The 18,467-nt window shown below is 40.4% G+C and overlaps 1 protein-coding gene across 1 annotated transcript in view; it reads left to right on the top strand.

The window, feature by feature from the left end:
- LOC126176811 (regulator of MON1-CCZ1 complex) overlaps positions 1–18,467 on the top strand; it is a 92,276-nt gene that overhangs the window by 55,535 nt on the left and 18,274 nt on the right. Inside the window, exon 12 of the mRNA XM_049923994.1 lies at positions 7,278–7,456. Within this exon, the coding sequence (XP_049779951.1) occupies positions 7,278–7,456 (179 nt within the window). The remainder of the gene's footprint in view (positions 1–7,277; positions 7,457–18,467) is intronic.

An 18,467-nucleotide genomic window follows, 5' to 3' on the forward strand; every position in this document is an offset into this window, starting at 1 on the left:
ATCCAAGTAACTTGAGAAAAGATGGGAATGCTGAAGTTTTCAGGGACAATGAGCATTTTTTTTTCATGCATATTGCAGGAAAGAGTTCACCAGAGCTGACTTAATGAAAAAATTTCTGAGAGAAGCTCTTTCAGAGACACAGTCTGAAATGTCACATGGAGCCCCACTTTTACATTCAGCTGAAGTGAAATGCGGTTTTAAAACTGTCTGTTTTGTGTTAAAGCTGTTGAGGATGAATTTGTAAACAGATGGCAAATCTCAACAGTTGCAACATAAAGCTTGCACTACTCAGTCCTTCACTTAGGACACTATAAATACAGTTCTTGCACAGGAGAGGAAAGTTTAACTGGGAGACACTATCCAAAGAAATACATGCTTTGTGGGGATCTACGCACTGTAAATGCAAAGTATGAACTGGTACCCAAAATATCCGAGAATTTTATCAGAAAACTGTACTTACCTCCTAATGTCCTCTATCACCTTCAAAGTAGTCACCTTTGGTGTGTATGCAACGATTCCAGTGGTGTTCTCATTTTTGGAAGCACTTCTGGAAGTCTGCAGGACCCATTGCAATTGCTCTTGGATATCTTCAACTGAGCCAAAATGTCGTCCTTTCAGTGCGATTTTCATCATCAGAAACAAGTAGAAGTCATACGGGGCTGGCAAGAAGGAAGGGTGGGGCACCATTGCCATGTTGCATTTGGTCAGGAATTCCTTCACAGTGAGCAAGGATTGTGCAGGTGCATTGTCATAGTGTACCAACCAATCTTTATTTTTCCACAACTCTCATCACATGCACCAAACGTTTTCTCTCAGTCACCTCAAAACCTCACTGTAAAACTGCCCATTGACAGTCTGACCAGGTGGAACAAACTCCTTAAGCACTATTGGCCAAATGTCAAAAATATGGTCAGCATTGACTTCATGTTGCTGTGAACTCGTTGAGGTTTTCACAGCCTAGGAGATGATGTCATTTTCCTTTATGATGGTTACTGTTTTGTTTCAGAGTCACAACTGTAGATCCAAGATTCATCACCTGTTATGACTCTGGATAAGAATTTTGGACACTCTCAAACTCTTTGTTGCAGCTCAATGCACATCTGAATACTGAGGTTTTGTTGGTTGATGCCGAGAAGGCGAGGGACAAACTTTTCTGCAATTCATCTTGTCTTTATTTTGTTGGTTAGAATTTGTTGACTTGTACTGTATAACAGCCCAAATCTGCTACAAACATAGTGAATTGTCTGCCTATGGTCTTTGTGAATCACATCACACACTTTGATGGTAATTTCTGGTGTTGTGCATATTGACTGTCTACCACAATTTTTGTCATCTTGCACAGATTCTCGGCCTTCCTTGAAGTACTTGAACTACTCAAATATTCTTGCTTGACCCAGTGCACACTCAACAAATGCCTCTGCCAGCATGGTTGGATTTCAGCTACAGTTTTCTTCAACTTGAAACAGAATGAATTCCAAAACCATTGCTCCTTGTTGTTATCTGTTTCACAATTCACAGAAGCACTGAAACATGCACCACAACAACTTATAAATGCCTGCACCGAAGACGACGCAACTTTGTTCCACAGTAGCGAAGACATGTACCTCGGGACATCTAGCAGTGGATCATCATACTGCTACCGGTTTGATCGTTACAGTGAAGTTCTTGGATAGTTTGGGTAGCAATTCATATCATGAGGGTAGCTACAAAATGCTCTTTACAGGCTCAGCATCTAGAATGAGAAAAAGAGGATGCACTGAGGATGAAGAAATTTCCGCATCAATAGAGGAGAGATACCGAGTTCCATAGAGGGGAAATGATGACTGCCAGTTCACCTTAGATGAGCTTTTGAAACAAGTTTAAGAAACAATACTTCATGTAAAGCTAGTCAAGAACACAAAGGGGGAAAATACGGGGATTCCATAGTTTTCAGCACAATTTGCACTAGAAAACTGTTGTGTGTTTTTGTAGATTAGGTGAAAAATTGTTGAACTGCTAGGTGTTATGCAACTTAAGACATTTAACATAAGAGAAGCAATGCACTGCAACATTCTCTTGTTCTAGACTTGACCAGGATCATTCCCATTCCATCATACATATTCATACCCACCTTGCAAGATATGCTGTGGATGTGTGCTAAGTGGCTTCACTCAGTGCTGCCCACTGTACAAGTGCTAGCAATTCCTGAATGGAAACGGTTTATGCAGTCCATTAATAACAAAATTAATGGTGAGAGAAGTGCAGTAATTTTCCTACTATTTGTTAATTCACCTCCAAATGGCTACAAAATGGTGTACTCAACTTTGCAGTATGCTGTCAATGACAGCCACCACGCAGGTGCCACATTTATCAATTCAGTCCCTTTCCCACAAATATTACATATGTCACTGACAACATCACACTTACAAATTAAATACTTTGCAGCTGTTGTTTATACAAATGTATTTACCTAAGAACTTGCAAATAACTGCAAATATGTATTTACTTAATAAACTGAAAATAACTCCATTATATAAACATGAGAACAGTGATGATGTTTTGTCTATTCATATGAGGGAACGGGAGAGAGACTGTTGGGGAGGTACAGTCCATAAACTGAGAATAAAAAGTGCTCATGATCGCCTTTCCAAGGAGAATGCTGTAACTCCCATACAGGATGACTTAAGAACCAATTTCCTTCCTAGCAAACAGCCCTGGGGGCAACTATGTTCTGCATTGCTACTGATTTATAAAATGCTCTGTAGAAGGGTTGGTATAACACTGAAACTCCCAGTAGATGCTTCTTGTGGTGTAGTGGGATACAGAGAGTGGGAATTAGCTTGCTTGCTCTTTAGTTTTAGACCCACAAAAGTGGGAAGGGCATAATCACAGTCCATTGATCTACTTTCCCTCACACTTTTATCCTCCATGCCCCCACATGCTATCCTCTTGTATATGTCACATCAGCAGAACATAATTTAACTCTTAATATGGCTCTACTGCACTTAGATGCTGTTCATATATTTAATATTCATTCTAAATCCACTTCATTTAACAGTAAGCATTAATTTTGTAGAATTAAAACACTATTTGAAATAATTTGTAATCTTTTAATCCCCTGTCTCTCACAGATTATTAGTCCTTGGGAAAAATGAACAGGACCTTTTTAGTGAGAAATTTAATGTACTTAAATTTTGTATTGGGATATGTATTCACTACAGTCTACAGTCTTCAAGTTATTTGCGCCTACATGAATTATGTCTCTTATTTCCCATCATTGATAGGACTAGATAGTGTTATAATTATAAGCTCAAGTAAATCCAATTTGCTTCTTATACAAAACTTAACCATAGTGCAGAATACATAGCAAGGCATACACAAAACACAAGTACACAGTTACGGACAAACTTCAGTACGGGCTGTGGTTACCCCAAACAGAAATATGTTATCTTAATAGTGGCATTTCTGAGCTAATATGAAGTGAATGCCATATGCATGCAACTCTCTACATGAGTATTGGTCTGGGGAGGAAGACTGCAAGCAACAGTGCAAAGCTTGAGAAGTCTAGGCATGGTGGGAGGTCGAGCTGGTCATTATATGCATTTGCTTTGGTACTGATGATAATTATTCTTCCATAACATGAGCATTGTGTGGTTGAGTGGTGTCATCTTGTAGACTGAAATCAGTACCTATCACATCAATGTAAGGATTTTAAGTATTGTGAAAGATGTAATCTTTATGATATGCTCTGTCAGTTTCAAAGGGAAAGATTTGGAGTTCTGTATGTCCACATAATGATACACGGTGCTATACATTGTTGCTGCTTCATCTGACAGATATTTTTCGATGTTTATTTGATGGATAATAATTTCAGACTTCTCGCCAAATTTGAACATTTTTAGTTTAGTGAATCAGGGTGCATGTTCATCAAGAGGACAATAACAGTTATTTGCAGTCTACTGTGTGTAGGCATGTCCACTACACATGCTCTCTGCCATGGTTAGTGGTGTGCAGTACACATGTGACTGGGTGCCTCATTTCCAACCCACCTTCAGGGAGCTTTCCTCGCCAAATATTCAGTGAGATCACCTTTCTGGTGGCTACAGGAAGGGCAGACAGTATATAGTATATGCTGTGGTCTTAGTTCTTCATAGCTTGGCATATGGCTGACATAATGTTATGGTGCTTGCAGGAAATGGGAATGTGTGGCAGATGTAATATTACATCACAGCTGTTATGGTGATTTTCAGCAGTGTCAAACATGTATTTACAGCTCCCACAAACATCTGTCACGTTTGTAGGCTTTGTAGTTTTTGCTAGATGGTAACAGCAGTATCACTGGAAAAATTCATCATTTTTAAAACCTGTATCATCTCTTGTTTCTTAGGCATCAGACGGCATTCAAGCTCTCTCTGTTTTGTGCATTTTGTGAAGAGGAGAAACTTCTGGAGCAAATGTTTACAAAATCCTTTATGAGTCTGCAGATAATGAGAATAAAATATATGATGAAGATTCAGATTACACATTAACGTATTATTTTTCCTGATTGTGTTGTTGTGAAAGATATTCCTGCAGGTAAATCAGGAAAGCAAACTGAGGATATGATTCCAGTGAGTGTAGTGTTGGACTATGTATCTTTTCATGTTTCAGTTTGCATCACACGGTACTCTACCATAAATGCTAAAGTTTGGTTCGTACTATTGTTTTGCATGTTTCTTTAGAATTAAATGGGATGTAAAAGAAATTTAAATGGAAAGATCACTTGTTCGCTTACCAGGGTATGTATGTGAATACCAGAACTTCTGTTCAATCTTTCTCTGTGATAATCGTTATTAAATCGAAGTTTGATCTCTGAATTCAGATTTAACACTAACACTCCCAAAATATGTATATTTATAGTAGAAATTCTAATAAACCTAATAATGTTTAGAAATTCCAGCCACATATTTATATATACAAGTTACAACTTAAAGAAAATCCTATTTCAGCCAGTCCAGAGGTAATGGGAGCTACATACAAAACCAGTGCCATAAGTGTTAAGAGCATAACTGCAAATAATCAGTCATGGCATTGTATGTGGCCCTTGTCTACCCTTGACTGAATCTTTCAGAGGTGTATACTGTGGTTAGAAACTATTAGCAGAATCTATGAGTAATAGAAGGATGGATTGCCTAGTAAATACACCTCAGTGCTCTTCAGTCAAGTTGTGTATCCCAGCTGTCTGATATCACTGCCACAGCAACAACTTTCCTTGTACTCTCAAACATGCAACTGTCTGCTGTGCATCTAGGACACCAGTGAAGTCCAGTGGTTCTGGTGTGCACGATGTAGGTTTGGGTAGCTCTTTGGCAATAATGTTTTCAACTCATGTTTTCGACTAGCTAAAACTAAAGCTATCCTCAACCTGAAGATGGGTTTGAATATCCCTGTGCTGTACAGGAATGTTCCTGTTGGAGGTGATACAACCATATCTTAACTGACCAACCTCATCAGATATGGGGGGATGGGGGCACTTACAGTTTAACACAGACTCAAAACTATGGTGCATCTTAAAATTTTTCACATAGACTGTTCATTTCCAAATGAGAAAGAAACGATAAGTGACAGGAAAATTTCTATGCCTGCAGAGGAGTGAATCTCAAGTCTTTGGGTTTGCAGTCTGATGTCTGATGTTTTTTAGGTGGCAGTTATTTTTTTGTCTTTCACTGATTTATGTCACATCATTCAGTCAAAATGCAAAAGAAAAAGTTACTTGATGGGAGGGCTGTTTCCATTCTACATAAATGTGTGAGGGGTGTTCCGTAAGCAATGAAACTTTTTTTTTTTCTGAAAGCAGATTACTTTCATTCAGTATTCCAGTGCACCATATTATTCCCCACTCGTTTGGCTACAAATTCCTATTTTTCAACATAATCTCTGTTCAGGGGGATGGCCATATGCCACTTTACTGGGAAGGCCTGTGTGCCCAAATGGTATCATTCCACTAGTTGACATCTGAACCAATGTCTTGCTGCATCATTAACCTCCCTGTCATCCATATACTGCATTCTACAGAGCACATCTTTCATTGAACCAAACAGATGGAAGTCAGAAGGTGCTAGGTCCAGGCTGTAGGATGCATGGGTAAGAACTGTTGCCGGCAACGGTGGCCGAACGGTTCTAGGCACTTCAGTCCGGAACCGCGCGACTGCTACGGTCGCAGGTTCGAATCCTGCCTTGGGCGTGGATGTGTGTGATGTCCCTTAGGTTAGTTAGGTTTAAGTAGTTCTAGGGGACTGATGACCTCAGATGTTAAGTCCCATAGTGCTCAGACACATTTGAACCATTTAAGAACTGTTCACTGAGATTTTTTAGCTCCTCCCAGATGTGCAGACTTGCATGAGGCTCCACATTGTCATGGAGAAAGAGAAGTTTCTTGGCATTTTTGTGGCGACGAACATGATGAAGTCATTTCCAACATTGCAGGAGTCACAGCTGTGTGGCCAGCTGTCACACAGGATATTGGACAGGTTTTCAGGTTTTCATGACCTTTTTGTGATGGGGACTCATCCTACTTTTTTTCACTGCCAGGTCTCCATAGACAAGCACGTAGGAATACCTACGATGTCCTGGTTTCCCTACCAAAAGAAACTCAGTGCCAGCTTGGAATTCACCTCCATTACAGCTGACATTTTGAAAGCTACTTATAGCGACACCACTTGTGAGAACTTCACAAGACTGCAGGGTCTCAAGTGGGAATAATTCCACCATGTCCCACAACAAATTCCACATTTTTTCAGCTGACCCTGGCAGAGAAAAAAAAACATTCTTGCATTACTTATTGGATGCCCCTCACATTACTGAATACACCTGCACAAAGACGACTAAATTCATGTAGGAGTGGTGTGGCAAATGCATATATGTATCAGTGAGAAGTAAGTAGATCTCTGCTTTCTGGTTAGGTACTTTTTATACCCAAACATGTTTCAGTACTATTTTTTATCTTCAAAGTGAGTTTTCTTGTATTCCAGTTGTAGTTTTGTAAATTCTAATAATTTTGTGACATCAGTGCTACAGAAATAAATGTCATATTTTTCGATACAAAAAAAGTAAAGAACATATAAATACACTTCTGCTGCAATACCTGCTGATTTTGAGTGGAAATTTAGTCTTCATTTATGTTTTTAAATACTTTGTGTTTACCTGGAGAGTGTTTCCAGTTTTTTTATTACATTCTGAGGCTTGTCTTTCATGAATATGAGTTTTAAGATGGTGTATACCGAAGGATTAAGTGATTCAGTTTATGCATCCTGTTACAGGAGGTGGCAAATTTGTGGTGTGGGTGTTGTTGGAGTACATCCGTTCTCTGACAGATTATCACATACCAGTGCAACACTATCTTCATGAACTAGTGATTAATTCATTAGTTCACTATAAGGCATATTACCAGTTGCATCAGTTGCTGCAATACCATGTGGTATCAGATTCCAAACCACTGGTAAGTTATTTCACTGTGACTTCTAAAAAAAATACTCCTTTCTTGGTTACATAATTATTTAATTAGAAAAAAAATTAAAACTGTGTGCCAGACTGGGACTCGAACCCAAACCTTGCCTATCACAAAACAGTGCATACTCCACTGGACAGTGAAAGATTCTGTCTGGAATGATATGCCACACTTAGTATGCATGTATAATTAAATTATAGAACTGTCCTGCTGAAAAACTACTGGGTTCTATTGTGGGACTTCAGCTATTGTTTGAGCCATGCCAGACTTAAATTAATTTGTGCTTAGGAAATTGTAGCAGGATTTTAACTTGTCCATTCCTCCATGTTAGCTGGCCCACCACTAATGAAGTTGGGTACTCCACTAGCAAAATAAATCTGAGATTATTTAAATTTCATTCTATTGTTAGTTGACTTTAACATAAATCAGACACCCACATATTTTATTTACATTTATTAAAATTAATTAATTTAATTAAATCTAGGGAATAATGGGTAGTCTCCCCAAGACCCATAAAATATAAGCTTCTGTGCCCATAAATGTTATGTTATAATTATTAAAAATATCCAGGCTATTCTGCCATGGTTGAATGGCATTTCTTGATACTTTCTACATTTTGTCTCCTTCTGTGGAGGACATTTTCAAGGAGGTAGTTGTAACTTTGGTTCAGTACATTAGTGGCTCACTCTTCACTGAAGTGGAAATTTCATAGAAAGATACATCCACAGAAGGCGAAGAAATCACACATTTCATCTTTCAAATTGAAGGCTGTAGCAGAACATGCTTTGCAGTCAAAAAACCACAGGATTCAATTTGATAAGATGCAGGACCTGCCAGCCAAGAGCAGGTCTACGTAGACTGTACAGCGAAAAAATGGGAATTGTCAAACAAGCCATTGGAAACAAGAAGACTCTCCATCTGTCAATGCAGTAAAGTGAAAATAAGCAAGACAGTGATGTGAACATTTACTTTTGTTCTGTAACATAGTTTATACACTTAAAGGTTTTCCCATGACAGCATCACACTGTCTACATTTACTGAACTTCCCTCATAAGATCTAGTCTTAATGTGGATTTTTTGTTTTGTTTCAAATGACCTCTTAACTTTGTTACACAAATGTGGAATAATAACTAAATACACTGAAAAGTAATAATAATAATAATTATTATATTATTATTATTATTATTATTATTATAACTACTCAGACAATGAACGCATATGATATGTTAAAATCATTGGAACAGAAACTTAGTGCTAAGAGCAAGAGGCTAAAGTGATATAAAGAATTTTACTGACATCTAAGGAAATCAACCAGCAATATGAGATTCCTGATCAACAGGAAATGGCACATACCTGGTCTTCCAAATGGACACAAGAAGTGAACTATGAGCCAAATAACACCTGAATTAAAAATGAGAAAGAATGAATAAAACATCTGCAAGAAATTGAAAGCCACACCATCAGTAGTAAAGATGTCACTGTGGCAATAACATCAACATTAAACTGGAAAGCAACAAGCCCAGATAACATACCAAATTTGTAGCTTAAATTCAACTTGCACCTACTTCACTAAGCATTTCAGTATTACTGAACAGCCCACTATTATACCAAAATAATATAACAGACCCCTCGAAATATGCAATGTGTGAAGTGTTCACGTCAAATGTAAAGAAAATGCCATATAGACACAAAGTACTGCCAAAAGAGCAGAAAAACTGGATGAAGAAATCTTTAGGTTGCAAAGAACAGCTTATTATAGTCTGCCATACTAGAGGAGGAAGCAGATAAAAAACCATAATGTATTTATCACCCACATTGATTACAAAAAAGCCTTTGATTCCATTCCACATACATGGATTATTTAAGTTCTGTTGATTTATGAGAAAAATGGTTCAGTCATCAGTACTGTCTCACCCATGATGATGAAGTATTGGAAGACACATTTACATCTGAAAGGCAACAACAAAATTATAACAGCAACAAATTAAATATTTTATGGGCACAGCTTCAGACTCTTATGGTTCTGTTTAGCCCTCAATCCTCGTCTACATATGAATGAATATTCTGCAAGCTACTGTACTGTCCATTGTGAGGATACATCATACCAATGTTATGGATTTTCTCCTATTCCATTCGCATGTCAAGAGAGGGGGAAAATATCTATCTAAATGCCTCTCATGATCCAGATGCAAGACATATGTTGGTGTCAGCATAATGATTGCATAGTCCTCTTCAAATAGAGGTTCTCCAAATCCTGAGAAATATGTTTCCTTTCTTACACAGATTCACACGTAAGTTGCTTGAGCGTCTCTCTTATATTTCCATATGGGCTGTAATGACCTTTAAAGATCTTAGCAACATTTGTCTGTATTGGTTTGATGTCTGTTGTCATACCTGTTTGAAGGTTTGAAAACACTGGAACAACATTCTAGGATTGGTTGCGCTAGCCTCTTGTATGTGATTTCCTTTACAGCTGCACTGCACTTTCCCATAACCGTACTAAAAAATCTAAATCCTCCATTTGTCACCCTTAATACTAATTTTACCTGATTGTCCCATTTCATATCGCTTTTTAGTATTACCCAGAAATTCTTATATGATATATTATGCTACAGGTGTTCACTAATCTTGTAATCAGGTACTATTGTGTGTGTAATTAGATACTGTTTCTCTTTATTATAGGTCCTATTTTACTTTTATCCATAGTTAATTGGAGCTGCCATTCAGTAAATAAAGTATAAGTTTTGTCAAGTCTTTCTGCAATCCCTTGTGATCACCGAACAACGATACTTTCCTGTACACAACTGCATCATCAGCAGTCAATCTTATAGTGCTGCTGAACCTATTTGATAAATCATTTGTATGTGTTGAAAACATTAGAGATCCTATTGCACTTCTTTGGGGCACACACAATGTTACATTCATTTCTGTGGATCATTTGCATTCCAATATAATGTACTGAGTTCTGTTAGTTTAACATTCATAAAGCCAATCACATATTGATTAAGATACTCTGTATGTTCTTATAGTGATTAGAAGTTGATGATGTGGTACAGTGTTGAACGTTTTGGGGACATCTAAGAAGACACAATCTATCTCTACACCTGCATATGTTGTTTACAGGATGTCATGAGTGAATGAAGCAAGCTGTGTTTCACATAAGTGTTGTTTTCTGAATCAATGCTGATTCTTTGAGTGAATCTTATTTTCCTCCAAGAATGTCATGTGAGGGCTTAGAATATGCTCTAGGATACTAGGACAGAGGGACATTAACGATATTGACTTATAAACCTGTGCATCCAGTCTATTACCTTTTTTGTAAACAGGAGTGAAGGGTGCGCTTTTTCAGTGACACAGGACTATTCACTGCATATAAGTGATTCTCAGTAATAAATACAGACTATGAAATGAGCTAATTCTGTGGTATCTGCAAAGTAAAACCTAATTGGAATTCTGCCAGTGACTGGTTCGTTGTTTGCATAGGTACAACAGTAGTCTCTTGCATGAATACATTTCAAAATGCAAAATTTAAAATTTCTGCTTTGCACCTGGTGTCTCCAGTTTTGAAACCGGATGAATCCATGAGAGATTGAATGGAAGGTTTGGACCAATTCATTGACTTTACATATGACCAAAATTTTCTAGGACTTTCTGACAAAGCTTTTTCCAGGATCTGACTGTGAAAATTATTGTGAGCTTCACGTACAGCTCCCTTTACAGATGCAGAAGTTGCTATTAACTTTTCTTTGTCAACATCCCTTCAGTTTCTTTTGTAGCCAGAGTGCAGTAGATGCTGTTTTCACAACATTCTGTGAATGATAACGTTAAATCAGCGTGGATCTTTTTTATCTTTTATTACTTAGCTTGGATCATACTTATTCATACCATGGTTTATAAAGTCTCTCAAATTGAATCACAGTTTTTCTGTATTTGGCAGATATGAACTAAATGTTATAAGTTCATCTTTTACATATGAGGTCTGTTCAAAAAATTCCAGAACAATCATAATTTTGTGCAATTTGTACACTGGAGAGAAATGTGGTTGGCGTCTCTGCATATTCCTGTGTTTAATGTGTAATTACTGGAAGTTTCACTTTTGTATGTCTGTTAGTTATACTTCAGTGTTGTATAAAGTAGAATATTTTGTCACACATTTGTGAATTTTGAGATGCAGAGTTAGAGGAGCAATGTGTCTGCATTAAATTTTGTGTGAAGCTCAAGAAAACTTTTACAGAGACACACGAAATAATGCAGGAAGCCTGCTGTGATGAGTGCTTAAGCCGTACTTGGTATTATGAATTGTTCACATGGTTTAAAAAAAGGCTAGATGGAAGTTAAAGATGACCTGCTTTTGGGATACCCTTTGACATCTACCAATGATGCTCATGTTAGAAACGTGTTTCAGTCGAAGACTGACTGACTGAGAGATTACAGGAGAATGTGGCATTTCAGTTGGATCATGTCATGAAATCCTGACACAGCATCTTGGAATGCATTGTGTTGCTGCCAAGTTCGTCCCATGACTCATAAGTCTAGACCAGAAGGACCTCTGCCTCGCAATCTGTGAAGAGCTTTTGGATTATGCAAATGAGAATGAGGTGTTCCTTAAGAGGATCATAACTGGTGATGAGATGTGGGTCTGTGGTTATGATGTCAAGACCAAGGTTCAATCTTCACAGTGGGTCGGGAAAGGTTCTCAAAGACCAAAACAAGCTCATCAGGTCAAGTCAAATGTCAAAGCCATGCTGGTAGCTTTCTTTGACTTTCAAGGATTAGTTCATCAAAAATTCATGCCACAAGGACAAACTGTTACTTGATAGTACTATCAGGGTGTGTTGCAACATCTGTGAGAAAATGTAAGAAGGAAATGGTCTGAAATGTGGTGAGACAATTCATGACTCTTGCATCACAATAATGCACCTGCACATTTATCACTGTCGGTGCATTACTATTGCACAAAAAATGAAATCACTGTTCTGCCTCATCCTCTGTACTCTCCAGACCTGTCCCCTGCAGATGTTTTTCTATTTCCAAACCCCGTTGAAAGGACAAAGATTTGTAGTGATAGATGGGATAAAAGAAAATTTGCAGATGGCACTTTTCACGATCCAGCAAGAGGCTGCTTCTGGAAGTGGACACGGCATTGGGAGCGGTGTATCAATTGTGGAGGAGAGTATTTCAAAGGAGAACATGCACAGTAAGTAAAAGGTAAGCATAGAAAAATTTTGTGGATAGTGTTCCAGAATTTTTTAAACAGACCTCGTAGGTTAATAATGATACTTGACCAGTTTGACCAAACACAAATACTCTACTGGACTTCTTGATGATCTTTTTGCCTGTGATAACCATTGTTCCTGTAGTAGCATCATGGTTACTAATCCCTTTCTCATTAGTGACCCTGTTGAAAATATCAGGCCTGTTTGTAAGTAGGAAATCTTGAATATTTCTTCTGCATGTGGGGTTTTCAGACTTGTTCGAGGCGGTTGTTAGACAAAATTTTCAGTATTACTTTAAAATGTTTATCCTGCCAGGTGATAATGTATGTATAGTTTTGCCACTTAATAGTGGACAGATTAAAGTCACCAAGCTATGGGGTCTGAGATAATGAAACTGTGAATGAACATAACATCTGTAAGCGTTTAGTTATCCTTCAAAGAAGACAAATGTTGCATAAAACTGTAAAGCAAATCATCATCAGTACATACATTAGCAGAGTTTCCCCAGTTTTGGAATCTAGACTCAGCACCTCTGGAAAATCCAGGGTGGAATAATGACAGTATTATGAAAATGATAGACTGCTACGGATTGCTACTCACTAAATAGTGAAAAATGTTGAGTCACAGACAGACACAACAAAAAGATGGTTAAACAAGTAAGCTTCTTCTAAATTAGACCTACCCCCCCCCCCCACTCTCTCTCTCTCTCTCTCTCTCTCTCTCTCTCTCTCTCTCTCTCTCTGTCTGGCCAGGGCAGCCAGATGCAGTGGTCATGGGCATGTTAGATGTTAGTTGTGTTTGCATGAATGTGTTTGTGTAAGTTGTCTAATTCAGAAGAAGACCTTTTGGCTGAAAGCTTACTTGTTTAGCAGTCTTTTTGTTGCACCTGTCTGCGACTCAACACCTCCATTGTATGTTGAGTATCAATTTATTCTTTTCATAATATTGTCATCTCAGCACCATTAGTAGATATGCAGTTCTAGTGCCAACATACACTTTAAGTTCCATTAACTGGACGAAACCAGCCTTGAAGAAATACAGAGGAAAACACAGGATATTTTCATTACATTTGGTATTTGTCACTCTGTTTAAAGGCTGACTTTCCTACATGAGAAAGGAAGGCAGGGAGCTTATAGATATTGAGCAGCTCCACAAAAAGCACGATGAAGAAGTGTTTTCACAACAGCAGCTTGTCAGTCTATGAAGCAGTAGTATCCACAGACATTAATTACACAAAAATCAATCTAGCAGAAACATGTGGCTGAGAAAATAACTGCATGAGAAACATGTGAATGACCTCAACCATGATAATGTCATTTTGTAAACACCAAACAAATATTTCATGCATGCAGGTTTGCATGCAAAAGCTGAGGGGTTTCTGACAGCAATACTAGATCAGGTCATTGTGATGAAGAACTTCTAGAAGTCATTGAAATAATCCACCAGAAGTTGGGACAGAATTACCTGTTAATGAAAGACTTCCTTCCCTACCACAGATGTGATCCTCTCACTGTTGTAGAAAATGAAAAATTCAAAAATTACTGGATCTGCAACATAATCACAGATAAAACAATCCATTATATTCAACCTGACTTTATGCTTATCAGTGAAGCGGAGTAAGTCTCTTCCTCATAGACATCTCTATTCCCATAATTTGCAATGAGAAGATGGTCAGATACGTAGAGCTAGCAGACATAAAAGCTGTGTGGAAACAGAAGTCTGTACACATCACTCCTGCGGTAGTACCAGCTACTGGCAGAGCCTACAGGATCTAAAATTTCATCCTCCACTCTGCTTTTATTTATTTATGTATTTATTTGTCCACAGATAATATGATAATGTAAAGGATTTGTCATAGTGCTAAGAAAATAAATAGCTCAAATATACAGACACATTTAATATATGGCAATAGAACAGGTGGTTGACTGTGGCCTTGCTGAGGAACCATCCTGGCATTCACCTGACATAATTTAGGAAAACTGCAGAAAACCTAAACCAGCAACATCAGACAGACAAAGCTCCATCCTTCCAAATATGAAGTCAGTGTCATAACAACTGCATTTGATTGATCTCAATACTGTAGTTCATACACAATTTGTGCTAGATAACTTATAGCACAATAAAAATAGTTTTGCGCTGTTGGCAAGTGCAGAGAGCAGTTTTACAGAATAGTATGTTGGTTTGTGGAGAATACAGCTAACTAGGTGAAAACTTGTTATTTGGACCAATATTATATCAATATCATGTACAAATGAACAACTTTAGGAAAAGGGTAGATTGCTGCTCAATTAAAGATGGCACTTGAGTTGCAGACAGGTACAACGAAAAGAGTGTTACCCATTTAGCTTCTGGTCAAAGTGTCCTTCAGAAAAGAAAACAAACACACACAAACACACACACACACACGTGTTTGTTTCATCTATAAATAAGGTAGCTAATAAATAACAATCTAAAGTGGTGTTAAACATTTAAACTGACATTTGCGTGTAGTAGGTATGTGACCCAACATATGAATGATCCACTATGCATCAAATAAAAGTCTGAGATGACAAATGGAAAGAGAGGAATTATGCCTAGGCTAAGAAGGTTGCAAGAAAATCCTCACAGAGTACAGAAGATAATGATACTGCAAAGTAACAACAAAATGGGAACTCAAAAATAAGCTGAAACAAACCTCGGCACAGAAATATGTGTATGATCAGCAGTAGTCTGTGGTTGTGGCTGGTCTCTGGCTTAAAAGGCCAAAAATAAGAGTGGAGTCAGAAGCTATATTAGTTGCAGGACAATATCACATCTTGAGCTTGAAGAACTGCAGAAAAGTTGTAATGAAAAGAACTTAGGACATACCCGGACAACAGCCCATGTAATATCAGGCTGCCCTATCTTGGAGAAATATCAATATTTATTGGAAAATCGAGTATCAGATATCTCCCACAGATATCTCCTAAAACAGTCTTGACAATTGGTTGGAACATTATTGTTATAACCTTTAATTCACTAATAAATTGCGTGGATATACAAACGTAGAAACAATAGTGGGTTTCATGCTACCAACTCCGTATCTGTCACTCAACTGCCGTGCCGTGACATGCGGCCGGCGCCGTTCATAGCTAGGTGGCGCTCCCGTGCTCAGCCGAGCTGCGGAGCGCCTCTATCGCTGTGTTTGCGTACTGACGTAGCGGCACTTTTAAATCTCGTGGCACTGTCACAACACTTTTCCCCCCTTGAAAAAAAAAAAGACACTCACTTCCTTGGAGACACGGACAGTTCGGAGACATCCATGGCCTCTTGGGAGACCCCGAGAAGATCCCGCGGAGAAACACGAGAATATGGTCGAAAATGTCCAGGACGGAAGTTTGTGCGTGGAACGTGCCTCCTGGACGATATGATGGGTGAAAACTCCGGAGCAGCATCCATAGGTGTCATGGACCTGGGGGTGTGCTCCAGTGAGATGGGTCCCGGAGAAGGCGGCGTCGCGACTGGGGGCGGTTCCGGCGTACTCGGAAGCGGCAGTGACGTTGGCTGCAGCGACACGCACAGGAGATCGGCAGCGGCGACAGGACTGGCTTCTCGGGCTGGTGGAGGCAAAAGAAGGGGCGGTGGCACCGGCGTGGCCACCACTCGTGGGCGCATCTGGTCGTAATGGCGAACAACCATGCCGTCATCCGTACGTATTTCACAAAGCCAGCGGCCGCGAAGAGCCTTGACCACCCCTGGAATCCATTTAGGGCGAGATCCATACCCTCATGCCCACACGTCGGCGCCCACCAAGTATTTTCCCGCACTAGGGGACACAGTACTAGGCCTGACAGGGTGAAGCAGGTGCAGTAGAGTGCGCGGTTGGCGGCCATGCAAGAATTCAGCAGGGCTGCGATCACCCAGAGGCGTGAAGCGATAAGAACTCAGAAATTGCAACAGAGCGTCATCGGTAGAAAAATCAGTAAGGAATTTTTTCAACTGGCTTTTGAAAGTGTGGACAAGGCGCTCGACCTCCCCATTCGATTGGGGTTGGAAGGGCGGTGCTGTAACATGATGAATCCCTTGTCCAGTAGAAAAATCACGGATGGCCTGGAAGAGAACTGAGGGCCGTTGTCCATGACAATCGTGGATGGAAGACCTTCTAGCGCAAAGATTTTGGACAAAGCCAGCGTCGTCGCCGCAGTGGTGGGCGACGGACATCGAACCACAAATGGAAACTTCGAGAAGGCATCAATCAACAGTAGCCAATAAGTGCCGAGGAAGGGGCCGGCAAAGTCAGCGTGCACCCGTTCCCATGGCTGCGCCGGATCAGGCCACGGAGAGGGCATTGTACGGGGTGCAGCCAGTTGTTGAGCACACTGACCACACGCAGTGACCATGTGGGAGATGTCTGACTCGATACCGGGCCAATAAACATGCCTGCGGGCCAGGGACTTAGTCCGAGAAATCCCCCAATGGCCCTCATGCAATAGTTTGAGAACATCTTTGCGAAGAGAAGCTGGCACCACGACCCGTGTAGATGTGCCATCCGTGGCCAGAAGAACAACACCCTCATGAACAGACAGACGAAGGCGCAAGGCATGGTAGTTGCGAAGGGGATCCGATGCCCGGCCCTTGGTCCTGTCCGGCCAACCCCGTTGAACAAAACCGATCACCTGACGGAGGACCGGGTCCCGCGCAGTAGCCGACGCGACCTGTGAACCTGTAAGCGGAAAACCCTCGACCGCACGACATTCTTCCTCATCAATGTGGAAACAGAGTAGTTCATTTCGATTGAAAACCGGGTCGGGGCCCATCGCCAAATGCGACAACGCATCAGCGTTGGCGAGCTGGGCCATGGGGCGATAGTGAATCTCACAGTGAAAACGAGACAAGTATAAGGCCCAACGTTGCAGGCGGTGAGCTGCCTTATCCGGAAGTGACGCCGAGGGGCTGAACAGAGAGACCAGCGGCTTGTGGTCGGTGATGAGGTGAAACTTAGAACCATACAAAAAAGCGCTGAACTTTTTTAGAGCATAAATGATAGCGAGCGCCTCCTTTTCGATTTGAGAGTAAAGCCGTTGGGCATCGTTGAGGGTCTTGGAAGCATAGACGATGGGTCGTTCTGACCCATCCTCATACCGATGGGCGAGAACAGCCCCTAGGCCATACTGTGACGCGTCAGTCGCCAGAACCAAGTGCTGACCCGGATGGAATGTGGCAAGACAAGGCGCCGACTGCAAATGAGCCTTCAGGCAGACAAAAGCCTGCTCACACTCGTCGGACCAACAGAAAGGAACGTTTTTGCGTAACAGCTGATGCAGAGGATGAGCCACCGCCGCCGCGGATGGAATGAATTTGTGATAATAAGCAATCTTGCCTAGAAACGCTTGAAGTTCTTTGACCGTAGACGGCCGGGGTAGAGCGGTAATGGCCGCAACGTGCTGACGTAGAGGACGTATACCCTCACGGGACAAGTAGAAACCAAGATACACAATGGAGGGTTGGAAGAACTGTGACTTGTCCAGATTTCACTTCAACCCAGTCGAATGCAGAACCCGAAATAATGAACGCAAATTGCGAAGGTGCTCCTCAGTGGAGGCCCCCGTGACAACAATGTCATCCAGGTAGTTGATGCAGCCAGGAACGGAAGCCGTGAGCTGTTCCAGAAACCGCTGAAAAACGGCCGGCGCGCTAGCAACACCAAATGGTAACCGCTGGTACTGATACAACCCACAAGGAGTGTTGATGACGAGAAATTCCTTGGAAGACGCATCCAACGGCAACTGATGGTACGCCTCCGATAAGTCAAGTTTGGAAAAGAACTG

This window comes from Schistocerca cancellata, chromosome 3 (assembly GCF_023864275.1).
Source record: "Schistocerca cancellata isolate TAMUIC-IGC-003103 chromosome 3, iqSchCanc2.1, whole genome shotgun sequence".
Taxonomy (NCBI): Eukaryota; Metazoa; Arthropoda; class Insecta; order Orthoptera; family Acrididae; genus Schistocerca; species Schistocerca cancellata.